At 52.3% G+C, this 25,196-nt stretch overlaps 6 protein-coding genes and 3 pseudogenes across 6 annotated transcripts; 6 read left to right on the plus strand and 3 right to left on the minus strand.

Moving 5' to 3' along the window:
- Positions 1 to 968: 968 nt before the first annotated feature.
- On the plus strand, positions 969 to 2,767 carry SAPIO_CDS2324 (uncharacterized protein; the record flags this gene model as incomplete). Its single annotated transcript, XM_016785374.1, has 5 exons — positions 969 to 1,142; positions 1,215 to 1,476; positions 1,576 to 1,767; positions 1,872 to 2,263; positions 2,345 to 2,767. The coding sequence occupies 5 exons, from the start codon at positions 969 to 971 to the stop codon at positions 2,765 to 2,767; spliced, it is 1,443 nt and encodes a 480-aa protein (XP_016644750.1).
- Positions 2,768 to 3,150: 383 nt separating this feature from the next.
- SAPIO_CDS2325 lies at positions 3,151 to 3,594 on the minus strand (annotated as a pseudogene; the record flags this gene model as incomplete).
- Positions 3,595 to 5,299: 1,705 nt separating this feature from the next.
- Positions 5,300 to 6,994, minus strand: SAPIO_CDS2326 (Methylmalonate-semialdehyde dehydrogenase [acylating], mitochondrial; the record flags this gene model as incomplete). The annotated part of the gene is made up of 2 exons (XM_016785375.1): positions 5,300 to 6,360; positions 6,490 to 6,994. 2 exons carry the CDS (start codon positions 6,992 to 6,994, stop codon positions 5,300 to 5,302), a joined length of 1,566 nt encoding a protein of 521 aa, XP_016644751.1.
- Positions 6,995 to 7,704: 710 nt separating this feature from the next.
- Positions 7,705 to 9,625, plus strand: SAPIO_CDS2327 (uncharacterized protein; the record flags this gene model as incomplete). The annotated part of the gene is made up of 6 exons (XM_016785376.1): positions 7,705 to 7,798; positions 7,882 to 7,915; positions 8,098 to 8,435; positions 8,512 to 9,020; positions 9,102 to 9,178; positions 9,550 to 9,625. The coding sequence occupies 6 exons, from the start codon at positions 7,705 to 7,707 to the stop codon at positions 9,623 to 9,625; spliced, it is 1,128 nt and encodes a 375-aa protein (XP_016644752.1).
- A 1,088-nt stretch (positions 9,626 to 10,713) lies between these two features.
- On the plus strand, positions 10,714 to 11,610 carry SAPIO_CDS2328 (annotated as a pseudogene; the record flags this gene model as incomplete).
- A 132-nt stretch (positions 11,611 to 11,742) lies between these two features.
- Positions 11,743 to 14,345, minus strand: SAPIO_CDS2329 (uncharacterized protein; the record flags this gene model as incomplete). The annotated part of the gene is made up of 4 exons (XM_016785377.1): positions 11,743 to 11,753; positions 11,802 to 12,777; positions 12,866 to 13,920; positions 14,315 to 14,345. The coding sequence occupies 4 exons, from the start codon at positions 14,343 to 14,345 to the stop codon at positions 11,743 to 11,745; spliced, it is 2,073 nt and encodes a 690-aa protein (XP_016644753.1).
- Positions 14,346 to 15,168: 823 nt separating this feature from the next.
- SAPIO_CDS2330 (uncharacterized protein) lies at positions 15,169 to 18,802 on the plus strand (the record flags this gene model as incomplete). Its single annotated transcript, XM_016785378.1, has 6 exons — positions 15,169 to 15,392; positions 15,471 to 15,506; positions 15,633 to 16,766; positions 17,498 to 17,703; positions 17,955 to 18,424; positions 18,533 to 18,802. The coding sequence occupies 6 exons, from the start codon at positions 15,169 to 15,171 to the stop codon at positions 18,800 to 18,802; spliced, it is 2,340 nt and encodes a 779-aa protein (XP_016644754.1).
- Positions 18,803 to 19,479: 677 nt separating this feature from the next.
- Positions 19,480 to 22,983, plus strand: SAPIO_CDS2331 (Retinal dehydrogenase; the record flags this gene model as incomplete). Its single annotated transcript, XM_016785379.1, has 4 exons — positions 19,480 to 19,610; positions 19,706 to 19,905; positions 19,998 to 21,041; positions 21,542 to 22,983. The coding sequence occupies 4 exons, from the start codon at positions 19,480 to 19,482 to the stop codon at positions 22,981 to 22,983; spliced, it is 2,817 nt and encodes a 938-aa protein (XP_016644755.1).
- A 691-nt stretch (positions 22,984 to 23,674) lies between these two features.
- On the plus strand, positions 23,675 to 24,727 carry SAPIO_CDS2332 (annotated as a pseudogene; the record flags this gene model as incomplete).
- Between the last annotated feature and the right edge of the window lie 469 nt (positions 24,728 to 25,196).

The following is a 25,196-nucleotide window of genomic DNA, read 5'->3' on the forward strand; positions in this document are numbered from 1 at the left end:
GCTTTGTAGGCCCGCCTCCTCCGCATACGCTGTCTTCCTGTTCCACATCCGGTAGACATTATAGCTTATGGGATAGGGGTGAATTCTACGAATAACATGGAGCCGAGTTTCCACGGCATTATCGATGGAGGGTTCCCTAGTCCCCGCGTTCAAATGCCCGTATCACACTCAGCAACTCGCTGCGTGGCAAAAAAGAAAATGTGGGGCTGGGAAAGGAAAGGGGAAGAGAGACAAAATGAGATTGAAAATCGAGAAAACACAATGAGGGAAAAGGTTCTCCGTGGCGTTTGAATGATAGGGAGACGCACGGTCGTATCTCAAAGTGGGGTTCGGGGTATTCCACTACGCAAAGCTTCAGTTTCTCTACGATACTAAAAGGTACGCACGCCCCGAGACTCCTCTGGACTTATCGGGATGCGTGCTAAGTAGTTTATGGATTAGTAGATGATTAGTAGACGAGGCGAAGCATCCACATCTGAACCCCGCAAAGAATTGCCCCCTATCCGGGGAAGGGAACATCATGCCAAAGACCGGGCAGCATCGTTACACCTCCCCAGCTTTGCCGGGAATAGATTCCAATTTCGTCACCCTCTCTCTCTCCATATCGGCATGGGGGTTACCCCGGATCTTGGCAGGACTAGCGTGGCCCGATAAGCACCCCATACTTCCCCTGTCTGGGGAATGGGCGTCGATTAGTAACACCGAGAGAGACCGTGTGTGTAGAGTTGTGTCTATCTCGCTCACAGCCCTGTCTTGTTTCTCATAGGCACACCGAGCCTCGGGGCCATGTCGCCGGGCCTCCTATAATACTCGCAGCATCCGCCAACCTCAAGGCCAAAAGTTTTCCCGTAATCCTCCTCTCCAAGTCATTTTAGACAACCATCGCACTCCCTTCGGCTTGTCATTTATTATCACTATCTTATCTCTACAACCTGCAACCCCTGCCAAGGTATCTCTCACTCACCGTCATGAAAGCTGCCCTGAAATCCTCTTCCAAACTCTCGCCAACGCGGCTGGAGGATGGCGATGGCAAGGACTCGGACATGCCTCCCAAGCCTGAACAATCCGATTTGGGAGAAGCCGTTGAGATTGAAGACGCAGTCTTTGGCCAGATTACCCGGGAGGGTCCAAACTATCGAAACGTAAGTGCCGATATCTGCCCAGCTGAACAAGCGAAACTGTAACGAAGATAACCAACAATCCTTCGTGCACAGGTCGGATGGGTGGGAACGGTCGCCCTTATGGTAAAGCAACAGTTCGGTCTCGGAGTGCTCGGTATTCCAGATGTGTTGAATACTCTGGGAATGATTCCGGGTGTTATATGCATACTTTGTATTGCGTGCATCACTACATGGTCATGCTATACTGTCGGTGCTTTCAAACGACGGCACCCTGAGGTCTACGGAATTGACGATGCTGTTGGAAAGATGCTTGGCCGCATCGGAAAGGAGGCATTTGCTGTTTCCCTCTGCATCTGTAAGTAATTCTTTTCTACTCTCGACCGAGAGGGAAGGAAACTTCACGAAGGCCCGTTGTCTCATGAACTAATCGAATACCGCCTCTTGGCTCTGTTAGATTGGACATTCTGCGCTGGATCAGGCATGGTCAGCACCGCCACTGGGCTCAACGCCATCTCGTCCCACGCAACCTGCACCGCCGTCTTCGTCGTTGTTGCTGCCATTGCCGCATTTCTAATCTCTAGCATTCGCACTTTGTCTCGGATGACCTGGGCTGCGTGGGCCGGCGTGATTACTGTCTGCATTGCTGGTAAGTACTATGGCTCTTCCAGCAGTTAAATTCGCCTTATTAGTATTGTTATTATTCTTTATACTCGGTGCAATTTCATCCCATACTAATGCGCAAATTGCTAGTTATCATGGTGACTATCGCCGTGGGCATTCAGGAACGCCCATCAGCTGCACCCCAAACGGGGCCTTGGAAGTCTGACTGGAAACTCGTCGGCAATCCCTCCTTCACCGAGGCCGTATCCGCCATCGCCACTACCATCTTCTCCTTCTCTGGCGTCCCCGGATTCTTCCCCATTGTGGCGGAGATGCGCAACCCGGCATTTTACAACAGGGCTCTCTTTACTTGCCAGGCGTTTGTTACGTCCATGTACATTGCCGTCGGCTGTGTCGTTTATTACTACTGTGGCTCTTACGTAGCGTCTCCCGCTCTTGGTTCTGCTGGAAAGCTCATCAAAAAAGTAGCCTACGGCATCGCTCTTCCTGGCTTGCTGGTGAGCGGCGTCATTGTTTATCACGTAAGTTTTGTTCCCTCTTGGGCGGATGCTTGCGAAAAATATCATATGCCGGAAACATGCTAATACCCAAGATACTATCAGTTCGCCAGCAAGTATATATTTGTTCGCGCACTGCGAGGATCGAAGCACCTCACATCCAACACGTTCACCCACTGGGCTGTCTGGCTCGGATCCACCTTTGGTGTTGGCGTCGTCGCCTACATCATCGCCAGCGGTATCCCCGTTTTCGGCGCGTTGGTGTCCCTCATCGGCGCCCTCTTTGGCACGCTCATGTCCTTCCAGCCCTTGGGCTGTATGTGGTTGTACGATAACTGGAGCCGCGGCAAGACTAGGCCGACTCCGAGGTGGTACATGATGGTTGCCTGGAGTGTCTTTGTCATCGTTTCTGGTACTTTCCTAATGGTGGCAGGTACCTATGGCTCCATTGTCGGAATTATCGATCTCAACAAAGCCAACGGCGGGTCGGCTGCCTGGTCGTGTGCGGACAACTCAAATTCGAGCTGAGCCCTAAGCTGCGCAGAAGAAGGCGTGCTCTTTTCAGAGATTTTGTTATCATTTGTATGTCGAATAGTATGAACATATTCAAAGACTACATGTAAAGGATGGCAATTTCCCACCCATCATGCATCAGCAGTTCCTGGGTATGGGGATAATCAAACTAATACAACCACACCTTATGATGTACAGACGAACGGTGGGTAGCTAGCGGAGGGGTTTTATGAAACAGGACGTATGGCCGTAGATAGCCCTTGCGCATGTACATACAAGCTCGATACGCACGAGTGTCTAGGCATAAGAGTACATAGTGAGACGTAATCGCCCGAGGAGGACACGCTAGTACGTTCTCATTTCACATTTCTTCTACTTCTACCTATATAGTTACATCGTTACTCCGATCTCCAATGCGTGCATAATCCGTACTCCGAGTTCCCTAGTACCGGATCAAGCTCCGGGTTAGGTACAGACCAAACTTCCTCATATCTTCCCTCATGGGCTCCGCCCAGGGCAAAGTCCCAATCGTTCCCCTTTTTGGGGTAAGCGCCGAGCATAGTAAAGCCCGAAAGCTGAATCTTGCCCATGGCCGCTTCCATATCCTCGTCGCTAACGTCATGGCCGTCGCCAGGCGAAAGTCTCAAGAGCTCAGCGGCCGGGTTGGGATGGTGCGTCTTGTGCGCCAGACCTGCGGGCAAGATGAAAACGTCGCCTACGTGGGCCTCTAGCAGGAGGCCGCCCTCCTCTGGGACCCTGCTCTCGCCAGATCCGTGCTCGCCTTCGTCACCGAGGTCGGCAACGCCGAACAGGATCTTGGCTGATCCGGAAAGGACCACCATGCACTCATGGACCCCGGAGTGATAGTGAGAAACTTGGTTTCGGCCATAGCGGACAAGCCAACGGGCTCGCCAGCCATTGCCTTTCAAGATACTGTAAACGTGCTTGGGTGTGCATTCAGACTCTTTAAAGAAGGCAGGGTAATGCAATAAGGACTTAGGGGAGTTTGGTACGAGTGCCGTCGGGGGAAGCTGGTATTTCTTGACGTTGACTGCCATAGTGGAGGAGTGTTATCATGGGATGGGCACCGTGATGAGGTGTCAAATGGTTTGCTTCGTAGGCCGTATGTCGTGCGATTGCGGCTAGGGCCAGTCAGGATTGAAGTGTTCGGCGATTTCGATTGCTTGCAAGATAAAGAGTATTGTAAATTTTGTCGGGAGACAGGCGTCCGCAGGGTTCCTTCAAATACCGTGCCCACGGGGCTTCGCACCGGGTGCTTTCCCGAGTTTACCTCCAGGCCTTGTATCTCACTATGATGCTCGTTGGGGGAAAGTGGAGGGAGGCCACCACCATCGGATGGATTTCCGATAGCACCATATCAAGCTCCGAGCAAACATGCGGACGGCAGCCCATTCCACGTCTCATAGCTACGAAATGAACAGGAGTCCACGAGCATAGAGTCTGGTATCGAAACGCTTATAACAGGGTGTATTCGGCTTATCGATTTTTATGAGATGAACATCAGACTCTCTTCAGCTCTATGTGCCCATGGTTTTACCAGTCCAGATTGGTCTAAACTAACGGATTCAAAACCGACCACGACCCTCGGAAAATGAAATCTTGAGAACTCCACTGCTCGTCGCTACTCTCTACTCAAGGCAGTCTGACGAGTGCTAAGGAATAGACGTAGGAAAGAGCCATCGGGACAAACCTCTCTATGGCCGCAAGGTTCACCCCTGAGATCATGACAATTTCGACAAAAAATTGCCCATTAGAAATTCATGCATCATGCAAAGATAGGACTTTGCCCAACTCCCGACACAGGGCCAGGGCATGACAGCGTCGATTGAATCCCACAGAACCCCGCTCCTTCAGATGGTCGGCCATCATATCAAGTGGCAATTTCGTTAGACAAGCCTTACCTGATCTGGAAGGTGTCCTTTCACCGCGGTAGCTTTCCCGTTTCGACTTTCCTGGTCTTATGATCTCAACCATCCCCGCGGTGCTAGGAACGCTATTCCTAAGATTAGAAGATGAAGAAACGACGCGTTTTGGACAAGGGTGAGTGAGTGTCTGAGATTCCAGAAAGTAATTAGCGGATCTGTCGACCTGACGTGTTCCCATCGAGATCCCTCACTGATCAGTCATTGTGATATCGAATCCGTTCTCTTGCCACACAACAACTCCAATTTAGTCGTCAACCGTCGGATACATGTGTGGGTACAGAATGCGTACTTGTTCAACCGCCTCTTCCCGCCGTTACGATGGAGTCATATCTGTGTATACCACAAATTGAGTAAAATATTAGTAGTAATTAGCAGGAAGCATGTTTGCCATTCCTTAATAGATTGCCCATTACAGATATTTAACATGAATTGCAAAAAAACAATGAAAGAAAAATTCTTCTACAAATTTGGCGCTAGCGTAACCGGGGGTGCCCGAGGAATGCAGCAATATCAAACTCAGCTTCAATTCCAACTTTTCTGTTTTAATGAGTTACAGGCTTACCCAGCACAATCATAACATCAAGAACTTTTCATCTGCAAATCAGCTCTGTGTCGGCATGCTGGTGGACGTGGCATGCTTCTCTTGTTCTTGGGCCCTCCTCCACAGACTCGTAACGGTCTTGGTCTGGGTGTAAAAGCTCAGACTCGGCTTTCCGTAGAAAGTACTCACGCCACCTCCCGCGATGCTCTTCTTATTTCCAGTGAAGCTGAACATTGGCAGAGGCACAGGTATAGGAACGTTCACTCCCACTTGACCTGCCTCAATATTCTTCTGGAACCAACTGGCCTTGGGCCCGGAATTGGTGAAAATGGCAACGCCGTTGCCGTATTCATTCTTATTGACCAACGCGGTGGCAGCCTCTAAAGAATCAGCCTCGAGCACGCAAAGTACTGGACCGAAGATTTCCTCTTTGTAACACTTCATATGTGGCTGAACACCCGTGATGATGGTCGGGCCGATGAAGTTACCATTCGGGTACTTTGGCAGTGCATAATTGCGCCCGTCCAAGGCGATAGTTGCACCTTCCTCCGTCGCGGACGCAATAAGTCCCTCGATCCGCACTTTGCTCTGGGGACTGATTACAGGGCCTAGGTCAGCGCCCTCTTCAAAGCCGCCGTCGACCCTTAGTCCCTTGGCGGCTTCGACGAGATCGCCGATCCACGATTGAGTCTCGGGGCCAACGAGAACAAGAGTGCTCAGAGCCATGCATCGCTGGCCGGCAGCACCGAAGGCAGCACCTATAACAGAGTTGATGGTGCTCGCCTTGCTGCAATCGGGAAGAACAACAGCGTGGTTCTTGGCCCCGAGATTCGCCTGCACCCTCTTCCCGTTGGCGGAACCGCGGGTGTAGATGTACTCGCCGGCGGTGTTTCCTCCAACGAAGCTGATGGCCTTAATAGCGGGTTCATCAAGGATAAAGTTGACCGCGCGATGGGTTCCATGGATGATATTGACGACGCCATCGGGGAAGCCAGCTTCTTTTATAAGTTCTGCCAAGATCATAGCAGCCCCGGGGGTGCGTTCGGAGGGCTTGAGGATGAGCGTGTTTCCTGTAACGGTTGCAATGGGAATGGACCAGAGAGGAATCATAGCCGGGAAGTCTAAGAGAGAAGCTTAAGTCAGTCTTGGACTCTGCAAAAGATCAGGGATCACTGTTCATAAAGTAGTCATCAAAAAAAAAAAAAAAAAAAAAAAAAAAAAAAAGAAAAGGAAAGAAAAAGACCCCTTACTGAATGGACAAATTGCTGCGGTGACTCCCAAAGGCTCGCGGTAGCTGCGGGTCTCCATATCCTTGGCAACCTCCAAAACCTCTCCAGTAAGCTGAGTCGTGATGCCGCACGCGCTCTCGGCAACCTGCAGGCCTCTCAGCACATCTCCGTGGGCATCGGCGAGGGTCTTTCCCTGCTCCAAGGTGATGGCGGCGGCAAGCCTATCCTTATTCTCGCGTATGAGACGTGTGAAATTGAACATGAGCTGCTGTCGGCGGATGATTGAGGTATTCTTCCAACCAGGGAAAGCATCCTGCGCCGACTTGACAGCAGCGGCTAGTTCCTCATCCGTGGACTCGGGGACACGCGTAACAAGATTATTAGTAGCAGGGTCGTGGACATCTATCCAGGACGACGCAGACGAAACCGTGAACTTGTTGCCGATAAAGTTGTTTGTGGGTTTGGGCTCTGCAATCTTCTCATGACTCGTTGGCCAGGGCGTGTATGCTCGAATGGGCTGAGCCATGATTGGAAGCGATGGGGAGGGTGCCAAGGAACCCGATGGCCGTACCATTGTCCGGCTCCTTGGGAGTGCGCTCACTGCGACTCGATAAGATCTCATTGCCCTGACTGGATACACTGCTTGTTTTTACCAAGGGATACGTGATCCGAGTACCCCATCACTCACTCACAGCAGTTCAAGATATACACCACAGAAGATAAAGGCTGACACCTAGGTGCCGATAGCAGGCAACTAATCAGGAAGGTGGATCCATCATTGATGAATTTTAGTCGACATTTTACGGGGTTGCCTTTTATCGCGGGGAAATAGGGAATTGCCCTGGCGAGGCGTACCGCGGGTGGACCGGAGATTGTCAATTCGGGACGAGGGGATTGGGAGCGACATGGGCTCCCGACATTCTAGGAAAGTTATGCCGGGAAAACCACGCGGGGGCCTTCTAGCGTGTTGTAGATCTAGAAAACGAAAATGCAATGGCGGGATCGACTTTATCGTATGAGATACACGGTGGCTAGAAACGACGATTAATTTCCAAGGCTCAGCTCAGATAACAGCTCCATGGCCCTAGGTTCTCGAAGTTTTTATCTGCATAGAAACATTCTCAGAGTCGAGGATAAGTCGGTCGAAAATCGGATCTCACACAAAACGACCTGCCCTAAACTTCTAGTTCGCTACTTCACTTCTTTTCCTTCGGCCGTAGATAGACACAACTGATCATGGCGAACCGCGGCGTGAGTTATGACCCCCATGTGCACACCGTCTCCGATCTGAAGGAGCTGGGGAGCAAGAAGCTCCCCAAGATGTATCGAGGTGCGTGAACAAGCAAATATCCAGAGGCTACGTTTCGCACTACCAGATCGAAGGAACCCGGGGTCTAATAAAACAAACACTAGATTATTTCAATGGCGGGGCCATGGACTTGGAGACGTAAGATAACTTCCCCGTGCTCATTCCCATTCCCACCCAGGCTTACGGGAGCAAACGCAATTCTCCTATCCTGCCCTTTATTTAGCCTTTGCGATCCTACGGGAGGGCTTAAACATCTAGGAGCAATTCCTTTCTTCGGACAGAAACGAATAACTGAACCATTTTTTTTCTTCTTTTTACAGGCTCCGTGACAACGAAGATGCCTATAGTCGGTACAAAATCCGGCCTCGGATCTTGGTGAATGTTGATAATGTCGATATGTCGTCCGAAATATTCGGTGTCAAGACTGCCTTCCCCCTTGGCTTCAGCCCGGCTGCCATGCACAAGCTCGCGCACCCTGACGGTGAGCTTGCCACATCTCGCGCAGCTGCGAAGATGGGCATAAGCATGGGTCTCTCTTCCTACGCCACCGAGTCCATCGAAAACGTTACAGCTCAAGGAGCGGGGAATCCGTATTTTATGCAGTTCTGCGCTCTGAGGGACCGTGAAACCACGCTCAGTATATTACAACGGGCAGAAGGTTAGTGGTTATAGAACTCTATTCGTCCTACCCAACACTGGGAATTGCACAGCTTAACAGAAAAAAAAAATTACAGTTGCTGGGTGCAAAGCCGTCTTTCTTTCCGTCGACTGCCCCTATCTCGGAAGGCGTCTCAATGAGTACCGAAACAACTTTGTACTTCCCGACGGCATTGTTTGGCCAAATCTAAACTCCGACGGCAAGTCGGAACTCAGTGGGGGCAAGATCACATCCGAATCCTCCCACAAGCACGAGTTCGACCCCAGTCTGGATTGGGAAACGATTCCATGGCTGCGGAAGGCCACGAAGCTCCAGATTTGGATCAAGGGTGTTTACACCGCTGAGGATGTGTCTCTGGCTATCAAGCATGGCCTCGACGGTGTTGTGATATCGAACCACGGCGGACGCCAACTTGACAGCGTGCCCGCAACTCTCGACACGCTAAGAGAATGCGCAGTGGCTGCGGCTGGGAGGATACCCATCGCGGTTGATGGGGGAATTAGGAGAGGAACCGATATTTTCAAGGCGCTTGCCTTGGGAGCTACGCATTGCTTTGTGGGCAGAATACCTATTTGGGGCTTGGCGGTGAGTGATTTCTTTCATCTGCCTTGACGGCGGAATCCATGATTGCGATCGACCGTGCTGACGAGATTCTGGGAATAATAGTACAACGGACAGGCGGGAGTCGAACTGGCTCTCAATATCTTGATGGATGAGTTCAAGCTCGCTATGGCGTTGGCAGGGTACGTACGCTCTCATATCCATGGTCCCGAATGAATCTTGCACTTTTTTTTTTTTTTTCTTTTTTTTTTTTGGACTTATCGAGTTATTTCTCTTGTGTGGATGGGAAAAACGTACGGAGTGGGAGGTTCGCTTGTGCTGGGGGAGGATACGCGCCGGTGGACGGCTTCGGAGACGAGGCTTTCCAGTTCGTTGAGTTTGGGTATGACGCCCCTCGTTTCCATTATGCGATCGAATTCTTTCTATAAGCCGAACAGTTAATGTCAGTCCCTTCGACTTTTTCCGTAGAACCCCCCAACCAAGAGACTCCTCCGCTTCATACCTTACACATAGTCTCTAACCTCTCCACCATCGTCTTCCTCACCCCCTTCAGCAAATTGGGCGAATTCGCCCAATTTGCTGAAGGGGGTGAGGAAGACGATGGTGGAGAGGTTAGAGACTATGTGTAAGGTATGAAGCGGAGGAGTCTCTTGGTTGGGGGGTTCTACGGAAAAAGTCGAAGGGACTGACATTAACTGTTCGGCTTATAGAAAGAATTCGATCGCATAATGGAAACGAGGGGCGTCATACCCAAACTCAACGAACTGGAAAGCCTCGTCTCCGAAGCCGTCCACCGGCGCGTATCCTCCCCCAGCACAAGCGAACCTCCCACTCCGTACGTTTTTCCCATCCACACAAGAGAAATAACTCGATAAGTCCAAAAAAAAAAAAGGGTTTTTTTTGGGCCCCCCCCCCCCCCCCCAAGCCATCCGTGTATCCGCACCCACGCCTATTGCCGCCTCTTATGCTAGCTCACCAACTTTGAAGAAGGGGCCTCGGAGGGAGTGAACGGACGCGAAGACATCCAAAGCATCGGGCTTTGCCGCGGTGCCTTGAGGTGGAGAGAATCACTGCATGATGCTAACCCTAGACAAGTAATTCGAGTACGCAAGGACACGACAATTTTAGGACAAAATAAACTTCTCGACCCAAGATCCCCACAAATTTAATCGTTATGTCCTTCCGTATTCGAGCGGGTCCGAAAAATAAAGAAAGAGGTATCCCAGGGGGGGAGGAAAGAAGGGGAAATTGCTCAATATTCCTGAGCTTCTCCGGGGTGTCCGTGAATTGATTAGGAGGAAAGTCCAAGGAATCAAGTCTAGCCGATTAGGACACACTGCTGCACCAATTTACCAAGTTGGGAAAGTTACCGCGCCCGGAGCATGCAGTCGGGGCCCGAGACAACCGCTGCTAACTGGTACCGGCGAATCTTGCTCTTTCGAGAAGCTGGCGGTGGACAAGGTCTGGGCTACCCTTACTCTACATTGTTTTAAATGGCCCCAGCTTTCATGGTTCCGGGAAGAAGGAAAAAATGGGCTAATAGATAACAGACGAACTGCCAGGCCAAGACACCCCCTGCATGTACTTGGCATTACGACGAGAAATCATCCAGATCAACCCGTCCACATCAAACGCAGAGTAGAGGCTACCCAATTCTCAGGGCCGTATTCTACGCACTCCCCCCCATCTACATCTTTCCTTGTTATTCGAGGCAAAAATGGCCCCCCAGGAACTTAAGGGCATCATGGTTGCCCTCATCACACCATACACCACCGACAAGAAAGCCATCGACTTGGCCGCCTTGGGTGAGCACATTGACAGACTCATCAAAGCGGGCGTACACGGTCTCGTCCCTGGGGGAAGCACCGGAGAATTTCCCGCCCTTTCAATCGACGAACGCAAGACGCTCGTGGAACAGTGCGTCAAGTCTGCCAATGGCCGCGTGCCGGTTATCGCGGGCACCGGCGACCTCTCAACGGAGCGCTGCGTGGACCTTGCAAAGCATGCCGCCCAGGTAGGGGCATCCGCGGTAATGGTCGTGCCCCCTTTCTACGACGCGGTCAACCTGGACCAGCTGGTGGAATTGTTCCGAGAGATTCACGAGGAAAGCGGGCTGCCGATAATGTACTATAATATCCCATCGGCGAGCGGTCTGACACTCGAGCCCGAGCAGATCGCCTCCCTCTCTCAGGTCGGTGTTAAATATCTGAAAGACACGTCCGGGAACGGCCCGGCCCTGACCGAATTGCTCTTCAACTGCGAGGATCGCGTCACGACCTTCAACGGATGGGACACGCTGACCTTTTACGGACTCGCTGCCGGTGCGAAGGGTTCCGTGTGGGGAGCAACCAATATCATTCCGGAGCTTTCCATGGAACTTTGGGACGCTGTGGCCGTGAAGGGAGATTTAAAGCGTGGCAGGGAGCTCTGGGCTAAAATCTGGCCCATCTGTAAGTTCTTGGAATCGCACAACTACGCTTCCGCCGTGAAGACTGGCATGGAGCTGCGCGGGTGGTCAACAGGAGGTCTGAGGAAACCATTCGCCTTGCTGGAGGGGGAACACAGGGATAAACTTGCGTCTTTGCTTAAGCAAGCCGGGGTGCCGGTTGTTTGAAACTTCGAACGAGGCAGGAGCAAACACCGGAGAAAGCGACTCGTGAGGCTCAAGAAGATTACAACTTATTGTACAAAGGTGAGAGTTTCGAAGGCTGCAATAATGATATATATAAACAACCATATCCAAACGCTACTCGGTAACTGTAATTCAAAAGCCTTGTGACATGACATTGGGCCAGCTCAACGTACCGTCCCTCGAGCTTGCCCGTCGCTCCCACACCAAGGGTACAATTTGACTAACGGGCTTCGAGGTAAAAGAGGTACTACCCTTTTTATCAATAGCAAGAAGCGTTTTCAGTGCCTGTTCCTGAAGCTCTGGAGACACCGCCTCGCATGATGCGATGAAGGCGGGCCAGGTTATACTCATGGCGAAGTCATGATCGTCAATGCTCTCTTCTATACAAGGTTGTAGGTAGTCGAGCGTCTTCTTGACATGATCTTGAAGTATCATTGCATTCATGCTATACACTCGACGATACAGGTAGATGATGATGGCCCGATGAAGCGCTAGGGACATGGACCTGGCATTGGGTTCGTCCAACACGCAACCGTCGCCGCCGCCGGATTCGAAGGCATCATCACCGTGGGTCAGGAGCCGTGTATGAGTGGGTGGTCGCTTCGGGCCCACGGGCCCGTCGGGTAGCGTCCACGACCATACACTGTCTTCTAGCGCTTTGATGTGGCGCGCAAGTGCGTCTGATACAGAGGCGTTAGTGCGAGCGATGGACTCGAGTCTAGATTTTTCGTTGGCAAAGGATATGACCTGAGACAAAAGGGTGATCAGTGATTCCGGAATGCAGTAAAGGTCCGGGTACAGAGTCTTGTTCCAGCGACCTTGGATCTCTAGGTGGATATCGTTGTAGCCGACTTCGGCGCTCTTCTCAAAGGCCGGGTCTAATCCGGTGTTTAGAGTATCCTCCGTAATGCTGAATCTCCGAAGAGGCACAGTTGTTGCCAATGAGTTCTGATGTTCTTGCCTACTCGCGTCGCCGCCGGCTCCTTCGCCGGATACGGCGATGCTCTCGGCCACGATGCGGAGATAGGTGTACATGTGATGCAGGATGCGGACCTTGAACGACTTTTTTCGCATTGATAATCCGCGGAGGCGTATTATGTGCTCGGCATCGACGAGGAAATACTTGAATCCACCTGCTCCGTTATATAGCTGTTCATAGCTCTTCTAGTTAGAAAAGGATATGGAAAAGATAACAAAACGCAAGGGCGACAACATATCAGGGTACACCTGTACATACAGATACCATAGCTACTGAGAGAATAGCCATTAAAAGATCTTTATACTCTGCCTGTCTTGGTCCGCTGGTCTCCGCCTTGAGTGCCATTTGAAGATGCTGCTTCGAAGCCCTTTGGTGTCTCGCTGCGATATCCAACCAACCGGGGCCTGAATAATCTGGCCTCTGGATGTGATGAAGCTGATAGGCACTATTCGCCAACAGCGCGTAGAGGATGGTGGACCGGGTATGCGATGCTTCGTTCCAAAGGGAAATCTCGGCGAACGTTTCTAGAGCCCGCGGCAGGAACAGAATCTGCCAGGGAGACTTGCGTCTCGCTTGCATGGGAGAAGTAGGATCGGTGATGCGCTCTCTGTAGAAGCGAAGAAGGGGTTCGGCATGTTCTGGAATACTCGATGTTCCTCCACTAAGATTTCCACAACGCTGCGGAGATAGTGATGGCTGAATGGAGGTGAGAGAGAGCCCCCTACTGTCTGCGACTTCTTGCCGTAAGCTCCCTTGGCTACCCAAGGTGGTGGGGTATGCCTGGAGCTGCTCTCCTTGTATGGGTTGGTCGTTCGGGAAGGCAAAATCTAGGAAAGGGAGGTCGAAAGCCCCGAAATTGATACCATTATGTCCACCTTGGTAGTAGTCGTCGTCGTCGTCACACAACCCGGACTGAAGATCGCCAACGAGCGCATCCAGACTCATACCGACGGCCTGGCTCTCACAAGGATCTCTGGGAATCTCTTCAATGGATTCTCTAGCCCCATCACTAAGGGAAGAGCAGGGAAAAGAGGCCAAAGTCTCAGCAGCCTCAGCAGTCTCAGCAGTCTCAGCACGGGTTACGACACTATAGGTGAGAGAGGAGTGCACAGTGGACCTTGTGGTGGTGGAGTTGGGGGTAATTGGTCTTCGAGAGTCAAAAACGCTGAACGGTCCTATCCTAACATCTCGGATAACCTGGTCCTCACTGTCACGTTTTTCGCATTCTGCGTCGAGACCGAGCAGCACGTCCATGGCTGTGCGGTCGCCTATGCTCTCGCTAATCTGAAGGCTCATCTGGCAACGATCGGGCTCTTTGGAAGGGGTTAGCAAGCAATAGGCCACCTCGCTAACGTCTCCAGCCGACGACTTCCTTTTCTGACTCAGACCCAGCCGACAGACGGAGGCTAGCTCTGTGTGTCGGGACCGAGTTGTGAGGTTCCAAGGTGGTTCCACGGCCGAATTAATCTCGGAAAGAAAGTGGCTTACCAGTAAAAAGGGGGTAGCGATAGGAGCCGCTCCGATGAGCTTGATCGCCACACGAGACTGAATCGCCCGCTGAGCCTGCCGACCCGCCGTCCCGCCAACACAACTGGGGTTCGTATCCTTCGCAAACGATGCCGAGTGTCAGGCAAGCTCGGCAAGCCGGCTGCGCCTCGTCACATTTCGCGTGCCGGCTCCGGCATGTCCTGCAGCCGGTGAACGTACGGGATCGCAGGCCTTTCGCAATATCAGCCATGGTGGGGTGATGGTTAATAGGCGGGCTGAAGAACTCTTTTTCCCCTGTATTTTACGGGTCACGTCGCTAGGATAGGTTTTCCTTGAGAGCTTCCCCGCAGCGATATTGGGGCGCCGTCAGTGCTGTCAAATCGGTTTGCAAATCGATATGGAGACCGACTCTCGGCCATTGTGCCGCCGCAGTGGCAGACAGAATCGGTATTTATTAAAGAGGAAAGTTTCCGCGGCGCTGGCGTGCGGAGGAGATAAGCGCTCTCCGGTTTGGGTTAGTGCCAATGGAACTTCTGAACATGCTGCCCCGTTGGTTGTAGATCTGTTGTGTAGTTCCAAACGTTAGCGAATACTTACTTGAAGGTTACCAGAAACGTTGTGAGTAGAACTGATACATTAAATTACCTGATGGAACATATTTAATAAAGGTATTTGATACATTGCTAGTTTGTGGAATACCTGAAACAATTGTCGAACTCATGATGGCTCTCAAGAACCTGGGCCATTTCGAACACTCCATACAAGTAGTGTAGTGGGTAAGTACCCTTTACGCGTAGTATGTATATAAAATATACTTTCGAATTTGACGTGGGTTGTAGTGCCTTCGCACAATTGCAGATCCTTGAAAGGGACATACTGAGGCACAGTTGGTAGGTTGAACATTGCTAGAGTGTAAAAGGTTGTGGTATGTATAAAGCTTTCTTATAACAAATCATCCGCTGCCATAGCCAGGCCATAAACAGTAAATTTATACGATATCCCCGAATTGCGCCTGCTCTATGTGCGTGACCGTTATACAGAACGATATGGCACTAACATTCCGGAGCGCAACCATGGTCTGGAGAAGAGCGTCTCTCTTCTCACAGTATCGGAGCTTCTCCTCAGCGCGGTGCCTGCAACATCGAATTAAGTACTTTGGGAATGAGCCTGCCTGTCCCGAAGTGAAAACGGCTCTTCCTGGTCCCAAAGCCCAAGCTGCGACCAAGAATCTAAACAAGGTCTTCGACACTGGGAGCTTGAACCTCTTGGTGGACTATCGCAGGAGCACAGGAAATTAGTAGGATTCGACCTTTCTTCCACGTCGCGAGAGTTAGTTCTAGACCCCTTCTTGCTAATAACGGACATCGTTTGCCAGCATTGTCGACTGCGACGGAAATGTCTTCCTTGACGTGTTAGTAACCCGCCCCCCCCCCCCCCCCCCCCCGGCTTTTTTTTTTTTCCCGTCGAATCTGTCGAAACTATCGCGGCGCTCTTCTTTTCTTTTTCACTTCCTAGCTAACTGCTATTTGATATCCAGCTTTGCCCAGATATCCTCTATCCCCCTCGGATATAACAATCCACGCTTGGCGAAGGCTGCATCGTCCCCAGAGATGGTCAACGCCATCATCAATCGTCCAGCGCTAGGACCTTTCCCGCCTGTTGACTGGGCCGAAATTCTCGAGACTGGCCTACTCCGCGCTGCCCCAAAGGGACTGGACCATATATTCACGGCCACCACCGGTTCGGACGCCAATGAGACCGCCTACAAAGCTGCATTCATCTGGCGGCGAACACAAGAACGCAACGGCGCCCCTTTTACGGAAGAGGAGCTTGCTTCTTCCATGGAGAACAAGGCCCCCGGAGCTCCTAGCTATTCCATCCTGAGTTTTTCTCGCGGTTTCCACGGCCGTCTGTTTGGCAGTCTCTCCACCACCCGGAGCAAGGCCATTCACAAGATCGATATTCCAGCATTCGATTGGCCCGTTGCGCCCTTCCCCAGGTTGAAGTACCCGCTGGACCAGCACGCTGCCGAGAACGAAGCCGAGGAACGGCGCTGCCTGAGCGAGGTGGAGCGTATCATCGACAGCTTCCCAAACCCCGTCGTAGCGGCCGTCGTCGAGCCCATCCAGTCCGAGGGTGGTGACAATCATGCCTCGCCAGCCTTCTTCCGTGGGCTTCGTGAAATCACGAAGCGAAAGGGCATCTTGCTTATTGTTGACGAAGTGCAGACTGGCGTTGGCGCAACTGGCCGCTTTTGGGCTCATGAGCACTGGGCGCTGGAGACGCCACCTGATATTGTAACATTCTCCAAGAAGGCTCAGGCAGCGGGCTTCTTTTTCCGAGACCCCTCGCTTCGCCCCGATAAACCTTATCGCCAATTCAACACTTGGATGGGGGACCCTGCGAGAGCCCTGCTATTCCGAAGCATTTACGACGAAATCAAGGATAACAACCTCGTAGAACAAGCTGCCCGCGTCGGTAACTACCTATATACTAAGCTGGAGGAGCTAGCTCGTCTCTACCCCCTCGAGATAGAGAACCTGCGTGGAAAGGACCGCGGAACTTTCATCTCGTGGGACAGCCCTCGCAGAGACGAGATCCTGAGGAAAGCCAAACTACACGGCGTCAATATGGGTGGCAGCGGCGACAGAGCGATCCGGCTCCGGCCAATGTTAGTATTTGAAGAAAAACATGGTGAGTCCGACATGAGTGCCGTGGTTGCCAATTTCGTTGCATATCCTAGGCGCGGTGATCCTTTTGCCGTATTTTTTCTTTTTCTTTTTTTGCTGACTCTCTATAACCCCAGCCGATATTCTGGTCGATGTTCTGGGGAAGGTATTCAGAGATTGAAAGTGAGAATTAATACGGCTCATGTTAGTTCTTGGGGATTACGGGACTATGGAAAGTAGGCGAAAAAATATAGAGAAAAAAAAAAAAAGAAGAAGATTTGCTGTTTGATAGAAGAAATTCTGCATTTGGCTAGAAGAGAGCCATCCTACACATAAAATAAGATCATGGGCTTCGTATTACCGCGAGGTTGCCTTGATGGGGCCAAAGGGCGTATACATCGAAAAGTACGATGGGCGACAATGAAGTTTTAAAGCAGTGCCTCTGATTACGCAATCGACTCAATCGAAATTGATCGATTTGACGTAGAAAAGCTGCGGGCGGCATATAAAAACCTCCGCTGCCTGCGCTCTTTACAAGACACTCCACATTCTTTCCCGCACCACTTACTAGGATTCTCTCTCAGCATCGACGATATATATTAACTAGCAACTCACTCAGTTGAAAATTGACGAACGCCATGGCCAAGATATTTTTGTAAGCTCAGCTACCGCCCTAGGCCTTTCGGCCACATACCTCTCTTACAACTTACAACGAAAGCTAATTGTGTGTAAGGACTGGCGCATCCGGCTACATTGGTGGCCAAGTACTCGCCGGGCTCGTCAGGAGCGAAGCAAACTTCACCATCAGTGCTCTCCTACGCGACCAGGACAAAGCCAATATTGTCGCGAGAGCATTCCCTAATGTCAACCTGGTTTTAGGCGACCTAGATGATGTCGATATCATCGACAGGGAGGCTTCCAAGGCGGACATTGTGCTACGTAAGATGCCTTCCTTACCCCTTTTCTTTTCCCACAGTTTTTCACTGTTCGAAGGCCGGAGGGCCGTACTAAAATGAAGGAGTCTAGATCTCGCTGCGACAGGGCACATGAAAAGTGTGCAAACGATTCGTAATGCTCTCTCACGGAAGGACTCCACCACGGGCTGTAGGTCGATGCGGTTTCCATTCCCCCCTCTCTTTCCCGTTTCCCCAACTGCGACACGACGCCTAATCGATGAATTCTACTTTAAGCCTACTGGGTTCAAATATCTGGCGCTTCGGCCCTCGCGGCACCGGAGCTAGCTTCTTCGACTTTCGTACCAGGTGCCCCGTCGGCCGAAGTCTTCGATGATGTCGCCGACGTTGCTCGAATCCGCGAGCTGCTCAGAGCCCACCCCAGTCGAGCGGTCGACAACTTTGTGCTAGACGTCATGGCCGAAGACTCCGGCATCAAGGCGGCAGTAATATTCCCGCCCGTTGTCTACGGACTAGGAGAAGGCCCCGTCAACAAACGTAGCGTCCAGATCCCTTCGCTAGTTCAAGCCACCGTTGAGCGGGGACACGCCATCACGGTCGGCAAGGGACTTAGCCGCTGGGGCAACGTGCACGTAAGAGATCTGGGAAAGATCATTGTCTCCTTGGCCATTGAAGCTGCTAGTCGACGCCCCGATGAGCGCGTATGGGGCCAGGATGGCCTCTACCTCTGTGGCGTTGGTGAGATGGTAAGTAGAAAATTGTACAGGTTTAATTCTCTACCTTGCATCTTTTTTGCACCCCCCATTTTTGTTGCTTAGGCTAGGTTGACCGACCATTTGCAATGCTTACAACAGAGCTTTGGAGAGATCTCCGACAGAGTAGCAGAAGCAGCAGCGCAGCAAGGTCTAATCGAGGCAAGCGGCTCGGCTGAAGAACTCGACAAGGCGGAAGCTGATGTTGCCCTTCCCCATGGGTCGATTCTTTTCGGGACGAATGCCAGGAGTAGAGCGCGTCGTGCGCGAGAGGTGCTGGGCTGGGAGCCACGAGAAGAGGGCCTAGAAGCGGAAATTCCAAGGGCCGTAGCCGAGGAAGCAAAGCTATTGGCTGAAGGCGGATCGTCCTAGGGTGGCCGGTGTCCCATGTCGGGCGTAGCTATATTTGGCAAGCTTTGATACGCGAGACATATGTATTTAGAATATGATAGTCTCGCAGCCATGCCGAATCGCTATCGAACACAGCTTTCGTACATGCAAGATTTACTGTCACAGGCATAACCCAGAAATTGAGAAATCGTGCACTCCACACCCAACCCTTCCCCAGCACTACGGGGTTAAGATCCCTACTTTGTCGAGATGAGGGTGGGGTGGGTGCGGGGACGAGAAGGTGGGCCGGTCTTGGTTGTATCCTCTATCCTCTTACTCCGTTGGTGCCGTTAGGCTTTATGAGGCAACTGCACGAAACGCACTCGGTGCAGTATGAAACAGGCATGGCTCGGCAGATAGCGGGGGCTCATCCGAACCCCTCCTTCGTGGCCACTTCTTTCTTTGGAAAGTTTCCGCTGAAAACGTGGTTGCCACCAAAGTCTCGCTAGGAATGGAATTTTCCGCCGCCATTATTACCGTGGTGACTTGCTCCAGAAACTATACCACGCATTGATAGCACGAAGACACGAAGGAGTCGGCACAAATCATACAAACTCAGCCCCGTCTACCTCTTAACCAAGGGTTTAATGCTGTTACGTCGTCCCTCCCATACCCTTACCTCAGCCTAAGCAGAGACGCTCAACCATATCATTGGCTCCATGATGGCAAGCCTCTCAGTCGAATTGATTGCTCCTAACGGGGTAAAGTACACTCAACCAACCGGCCTCTTTATCGGTAATGAGTTCGTGCCATCTGTAGATGGCGGTACGCTCGTCTCGATCGATCCTGCGTATGTGTCACTCACTCATACATGTACAACTGCACATGTACACGTATACAATATACCATTCCCGAGAACAGAAAATTGACCCCATGGCTTTACAGCACTGAGAATGAAATTGCAACTGTCCAGGCCGCTGGGGAGCGTGATGTTGACGTTGCCGTCAGGGCAGCGCGTGAAGCTCTCAAACATCCCTCCTGGAAACTGCTCCCAGTTGCGGAACGCGGGATTCTCCTCAGCAAACTGGCGGACCTCATAGAAGAGAATCGCGAGCTCTTTGCCACGATTGATGCCTGGGATAACGGTGAGCACCAGCCCTTTTCCTTCCCTTCTATTTTTTTTTTCGAAGCTTGTTACGCCGAGAATAAAGCAGAATTGACACTCTTCGAAACAAAGGGAAAACCTATCAGGAGGCGTACGATAACGATCTGGTAGAGGCTATCGGCGTCATTCGTTACTATGCAGGCTGGGCAGATAAGGTCTTTGGCCAAGTCATCAGCACCAATCCTCAAAAATTTGCCTATACGCTTCGCCAACCGATCGGAGTGGTCGCCCAAGTCATCCCGTGGAACTATCCGCTCTCCATGGCGACTTGGAAGCTCGGCCCGGCCCTCGCCTGTGGAAATACCGTTGTTCTCAAGGCCGCGGAACAAACCCCTCTTAGCATTCTAGTCCTGGGTACCCTGATCAAGCAAGCCGGCTTCCCTCCTGGCGTTGTAAACCTCATCAACGGCCTTGGATCAGTAGCTGGGAGCGCTCTAGTAAGCCACCCGCTCGTGGATAAAGTCGCCTTCACCGGAAGTACCAGTACTGCCAAACTCATCATGGCTCAAGCGGCAAAGACGCTGAAGAATGTCACCTTTGAGACCGGCGGCAAGTCTCCCTTGCTTGTTTTCGATGATGCGGATATCGAGCAAGCCGCAAAGTGGGCGCACCTTGGCATCATGTCGAATCAAGGTCAAATCTGCACTGCGACCTCAAGGATCTTGGTCCAGGATGATGTCTTCGATCAATTCCTCGAGCGCTTCCGAAATACATTGGAGACGGTTAGCAAGGTTGGCAACCAATGGGACAATGATACCTACCAAGGACCCCAGGTATCAAAAGTGCAGTATGACAGGATTCTCTCCTATATCGAAGCCGGCAAGGCGGAGGATGCAACCGTGGTGGCTGGCGGAGGCCCATTGAGTATCCGCAATGATGGAAAAGGATTTTTCATTGCCCCCACGGTATTTACAGACGTTTCAACCTCGTCTACGATTTGGAGAGAGGAGATATTCGGGCCGGTGGTTGTCATTGGTAGATTTAAGGATGAGAACGAAGCTGTGATGTTGGCGAATGATACCATATATGGTCTTGGCGCTGCCGTCTTCACGAGAGATCTGGAGCGAGCGCACCGTGTGGCAGCGGAGATCGATTCTGGTATGGTGTGGATTAACAGTAGCCAAGACTGCGATCCACATATACCCTTTGGAGGATATAAACAAAGTGGAATTGGTAGGGAGCTTGGAGAGTCTGGATTGGAAGCCTACACGCAGGTGAAGGCAGTCCACGTCAACATGGGAACGAAGCTATAGTGTAGGTGGTTAGCTTCAATAAGATGGATGCATCTGCGAGGAATGTCTACAAGCGCCAAGGCCGTAACCTTAGGAATTTGTTAGGCATGATAAAAACACTTGATAGAGCTTTTTAGGGATCAGGAATCTGATCTTACTGCTTACGGGTGTAGATGTCGCCCGGCGAGGAAGCCGCGTCTCGGCGTGACTCATTTGAGACTATAAGTCCGAAACGGGCTGAGGGATCCTCCCCCTTTAGAACCCTCGTTGGCTAGCACAAAGTAACAAACTTCGGTCCGACTAGAAAATGAGGTTAATATCCCTCTATAAAGGCTCAAAGGAGGCCAACCGGCGCGCAACATATTGAGTTGGAACCGACTTGAGTTCTCAAGAACAACACACCCCACACTCGTGCTTCCCTCCTGCCCGCCAAACGTGACCCGATTGAGTGGCCCGATAAGAAGGCGCCCAAGAAACATCAAGACTCGTCGAAGATGTCCGAGAACAACCAGCCAAAGCCACGACCAGCAACGCCGCCACATCATCCAACCCACAATGTGCGTCTATCAGAGGGAGCCTTGGAGCGAATCGTCTCCGAGGTCTTTCGCGGGGCCAGCTCGCATTCTGCCCAGCAAGCGCCGCAGGGGACCTTCTTCAATAACCGCATCTACTTCCTAACTGTGAGTCACCCTCTGGCCCGGGATTACATTGGCCCCGGGCCCCGCCCCGACGGCGAGAGTGTAGAACTCGTCGTCAAGGTCATGGGCCAGTACTGGGGGGCCGAAAAGGTCCAGAACGAGGTCGCCTGTCTTTGGCTTCTGGAAAAACATTGCCCGACGATACCATCGCCCACCGTGGTCGCCTGGTCTGAGGACGCCCGCTCGGTGACAGTGGTTTCTCCCGACAGGACCAAGCTCAGGCGATCAGTCCTCCAAGTCCCCCAATCCGAAAGCGATGCGGAGCATCAGTCACTGGGGTGGATCATGACAACGAAACTTCCTGGGCGGCCCGTCTCAAATTTCGAACTAAGCCCCGAGGAAGAAGTAGCCGTCGGAAAGGAGATGGCTCGAATTGCGTCGACCTGGAGGACTTCTATCCCGGCAGCCGAGTACTGCGGCAACATTCGTATCCGGTTCGACGAGGAGGGCTCATCGAAGGAAGAGGTCCTGTCTGACCGTACCGATACTCCGGGGTCAAACCTCACCGTGCTTGGGCTGCTGCCAGATGGGGACCATGTAAAGGACCAGTGTCCCACGAGGCTCGATTACTTCCGCGCCAGGTTTGGCGAGAAGCTCGCCAAGCTCGAGACGGCCCCGGTGTTCGCCCGTAACCTCGATCTGTCGAAGCCGGTGCGCGACTTGCTGTCGGTCAGCCTTCCCAAGCTTCCGGTCGCGCAGCAAAAGGGCAGCTTCGTCTTCACCCACTATGACCTCTCGCCCCGCAACGTCCTCGCCACGAGAGCGGCCGAGCGCGGAGGCGAGCTGACCATTTCGGGCATCGTCGACTTTGAGTTTGCCGGCTTCTTCCCTCCGCTGGAAGAGTTTGTCAACGACTACGTCGAGAACAGCGGCGACTGGCCCGACAGGATTTACCGGGCTTACCTCGAGTCACTCGCGGAGCGTGGCATACCAACCCCGGACCGTGGGTGCGATAGTCAGGTATGGAGGCAGGCGTACCTGCTAGGCCTGTTGGAGAATAACATAGCTCCGTGGAGGCTATTGGGCGGGCTATCGTTACAGGAGTCTCGTCGATTACTTGACGAGGCAAGAAACGAGGTCCGCAACGCTCTTGATGAGCTTTCGGCTATGACAAAGAGGGAGATTTAGTGGTATCACGCGTAGCCATACAACATTGATCCAAATCGGCTTGCATTGTCTTGGTGGCGGTGCTTTACTTGTCAACTATCGTGACCCCGGTTGGGGTAGTATCCTGGTACATCTCTGACGCCCAGTGACGATGCTGCATTCGGACCAATGCATGGCCACAATATTTGGCGACGGTTTACATCATCCTGCTCTTTAGGCTTTAGAGGAGTAGCCATCACCTGTAGAAGACGGCAGTGGCGGCTTTAGAGCCATTGCGCTTTCTATCGCGTTTGATGAGGAGGGTACAGAAGTCGAGACAGTGGTCTCACTAACTGAGGTTACAAAGAATGCTCTGGTCCGGAACCGTCATCGCGAGATTTACCTACTCTGCAGCTTTTTGGCAACGAACGTCCCAGTTCCAGGGATCTGCCCATCCTGGGTGATCGAGTCCCCGCATGCTCACAAAGGTTGCCTGTGCGCTAAGCGTAATTGGCGCGCAGCCTGTTTTCGGAAGAATATCGCCCCGAGATTACGCCAAGGCTCTCTTCCCGCAACAGTAGCCCTTCTCGAAACCGGATCCCCAGACACTGAGCCGCAGCCAAGGCAAGCACAGAATTATATTTGACATCAATTCCTGGAAACCATGGCTTCGTTGGCGTAATCTATCTTCGAAGCTGGGACCAAACCCGAACACTGAACAGGTACCGCAAATATGGACAGACTTACCCAGGGTCGTGATGACTCGGAGTGCACCACCTCGTCACGGGACTGGGCGATGCTCATCATTACCGTCTTCTCCATCAATGTGTCCTGGTGGCTTTTTGATATCCCCTTGCTTTGGACACACGGCCCGCGACGATATCTCAACTCGGTAACTTGGCAATGCTTCCGAACGTACGCGCCAGGCTGCGCAGCCGTCTACGCGCTTATGAGTGCGCATACCTCGGAGGAGGAGCCCTACGTGTACTACATTGGGCCCTTTTTCGACGAGCTTCCACAGGATGGAGTTGGCGCCACCGCCAATCCCGGACTGCAACCCAGCGTGAATGAACTGCGGAGACAACAACCCCGACGAATCCTCACTCTCTTCCAAATCTCCAAATACCTCATCATCGATTCCCTCGCCATCATCTCCACCGGCTTGACCGTCCACACAGCCATCAACCTCCCGGCTGACGCGCCCGTTTCCGGCATCGCCCTATCCACATGGGCGTACCCTTCCCTCCCCGTCGCTCTCCTGGGGCTCTGGCTGCTCCTCTGTGGCACGTGGTTGAAATGGAGCAGGAAAATGACTCTCTGGCTGGGTCTCCTTCTCATCCTCGCCGTCGGCGCCGCCACCATCACTCCCCTCATCACCTTGTCGGAAGCCGGGAAGCGCAGCAAACTCTGGATCCCCGCGATATTCGGCTACGTCATCATGGCTCTCCCCGTATACCTCATCGCCAAAGGGCCACTTTTCGTCATCGGCATCGGTTTTGGGTTCATCTTCCGCGTCGGCGGAATAGGGATCGGCTCTCTCTCGCCAATGGCGTATTTCCCCTTTTGCCCGCTACGGCATAAGGCTTTTGGGGCGACGTATCTCGCCGTCGGCGGTCTCGGGGCAGTATTGGCCATCGGCGGGGCGGCCAAGTACCTCCTGAGAGGATTGCCTAAGAACCCGAGGAATCGGGGGCTTTTTGGGCAGCATCAAGATACTGCCAATCCAGGTGGAACGAAGATAGAGGGTAGTAATCACGGGAACGGGCCTCACGCTGGGGTAGTATAAGCATTTTTCCAAGCCCTTCGTGTGCAGTTGGCACAATGGCGGGGATCCTAGGCGTCGTGGCATTCAAACGACAGCAAGTTCAGTTTCACTTATTTATCTGTTTATCTTTTTTTTCTTCTTTACAGTTGCCCTAGTCATGCTTTTCGGGGCCGCGCCGATGCACAAAAAGTGAGAGAGAACAACGTCATGATGATTCCTGCCAACCATAATCGAACGCCCGCGTTCTCGTGAGCAGAGCGCGGTAAACCAAGAATGATGAAGAAGAGGAAAACAAGCAAAAAAAAAGGCCGAAAAGTCCGACAAGGGCAACGAGGAACAATATATACAGGCGGGACAAGGGCTCCGAGTCAATAACTTTCTCGTAACCAAATACCGAGTGCCGTCCCGCGCTGCCTTCCGCGTCCTCCAGTGTTTTACTAGGTAGACACGCCGCCGCATAAAGACCGTGACAAACGCGAAATGAACCGGG

This window comes from Scedosporium apiospermum (assembly GCF_000732125.1).
Source record: "Scedosporium apiospermum strain IHEM 14462 chromosome Unknown SEQ_SAPIO_0086, whole genome shotgun sequence".
NCBI classification, from domain to species: Eukaryota; Fungi; Ascomycota; class Sordariomycetes; order Microascales; family Microascaceae; genus Scedosporium; species Scedosporium apiospermum.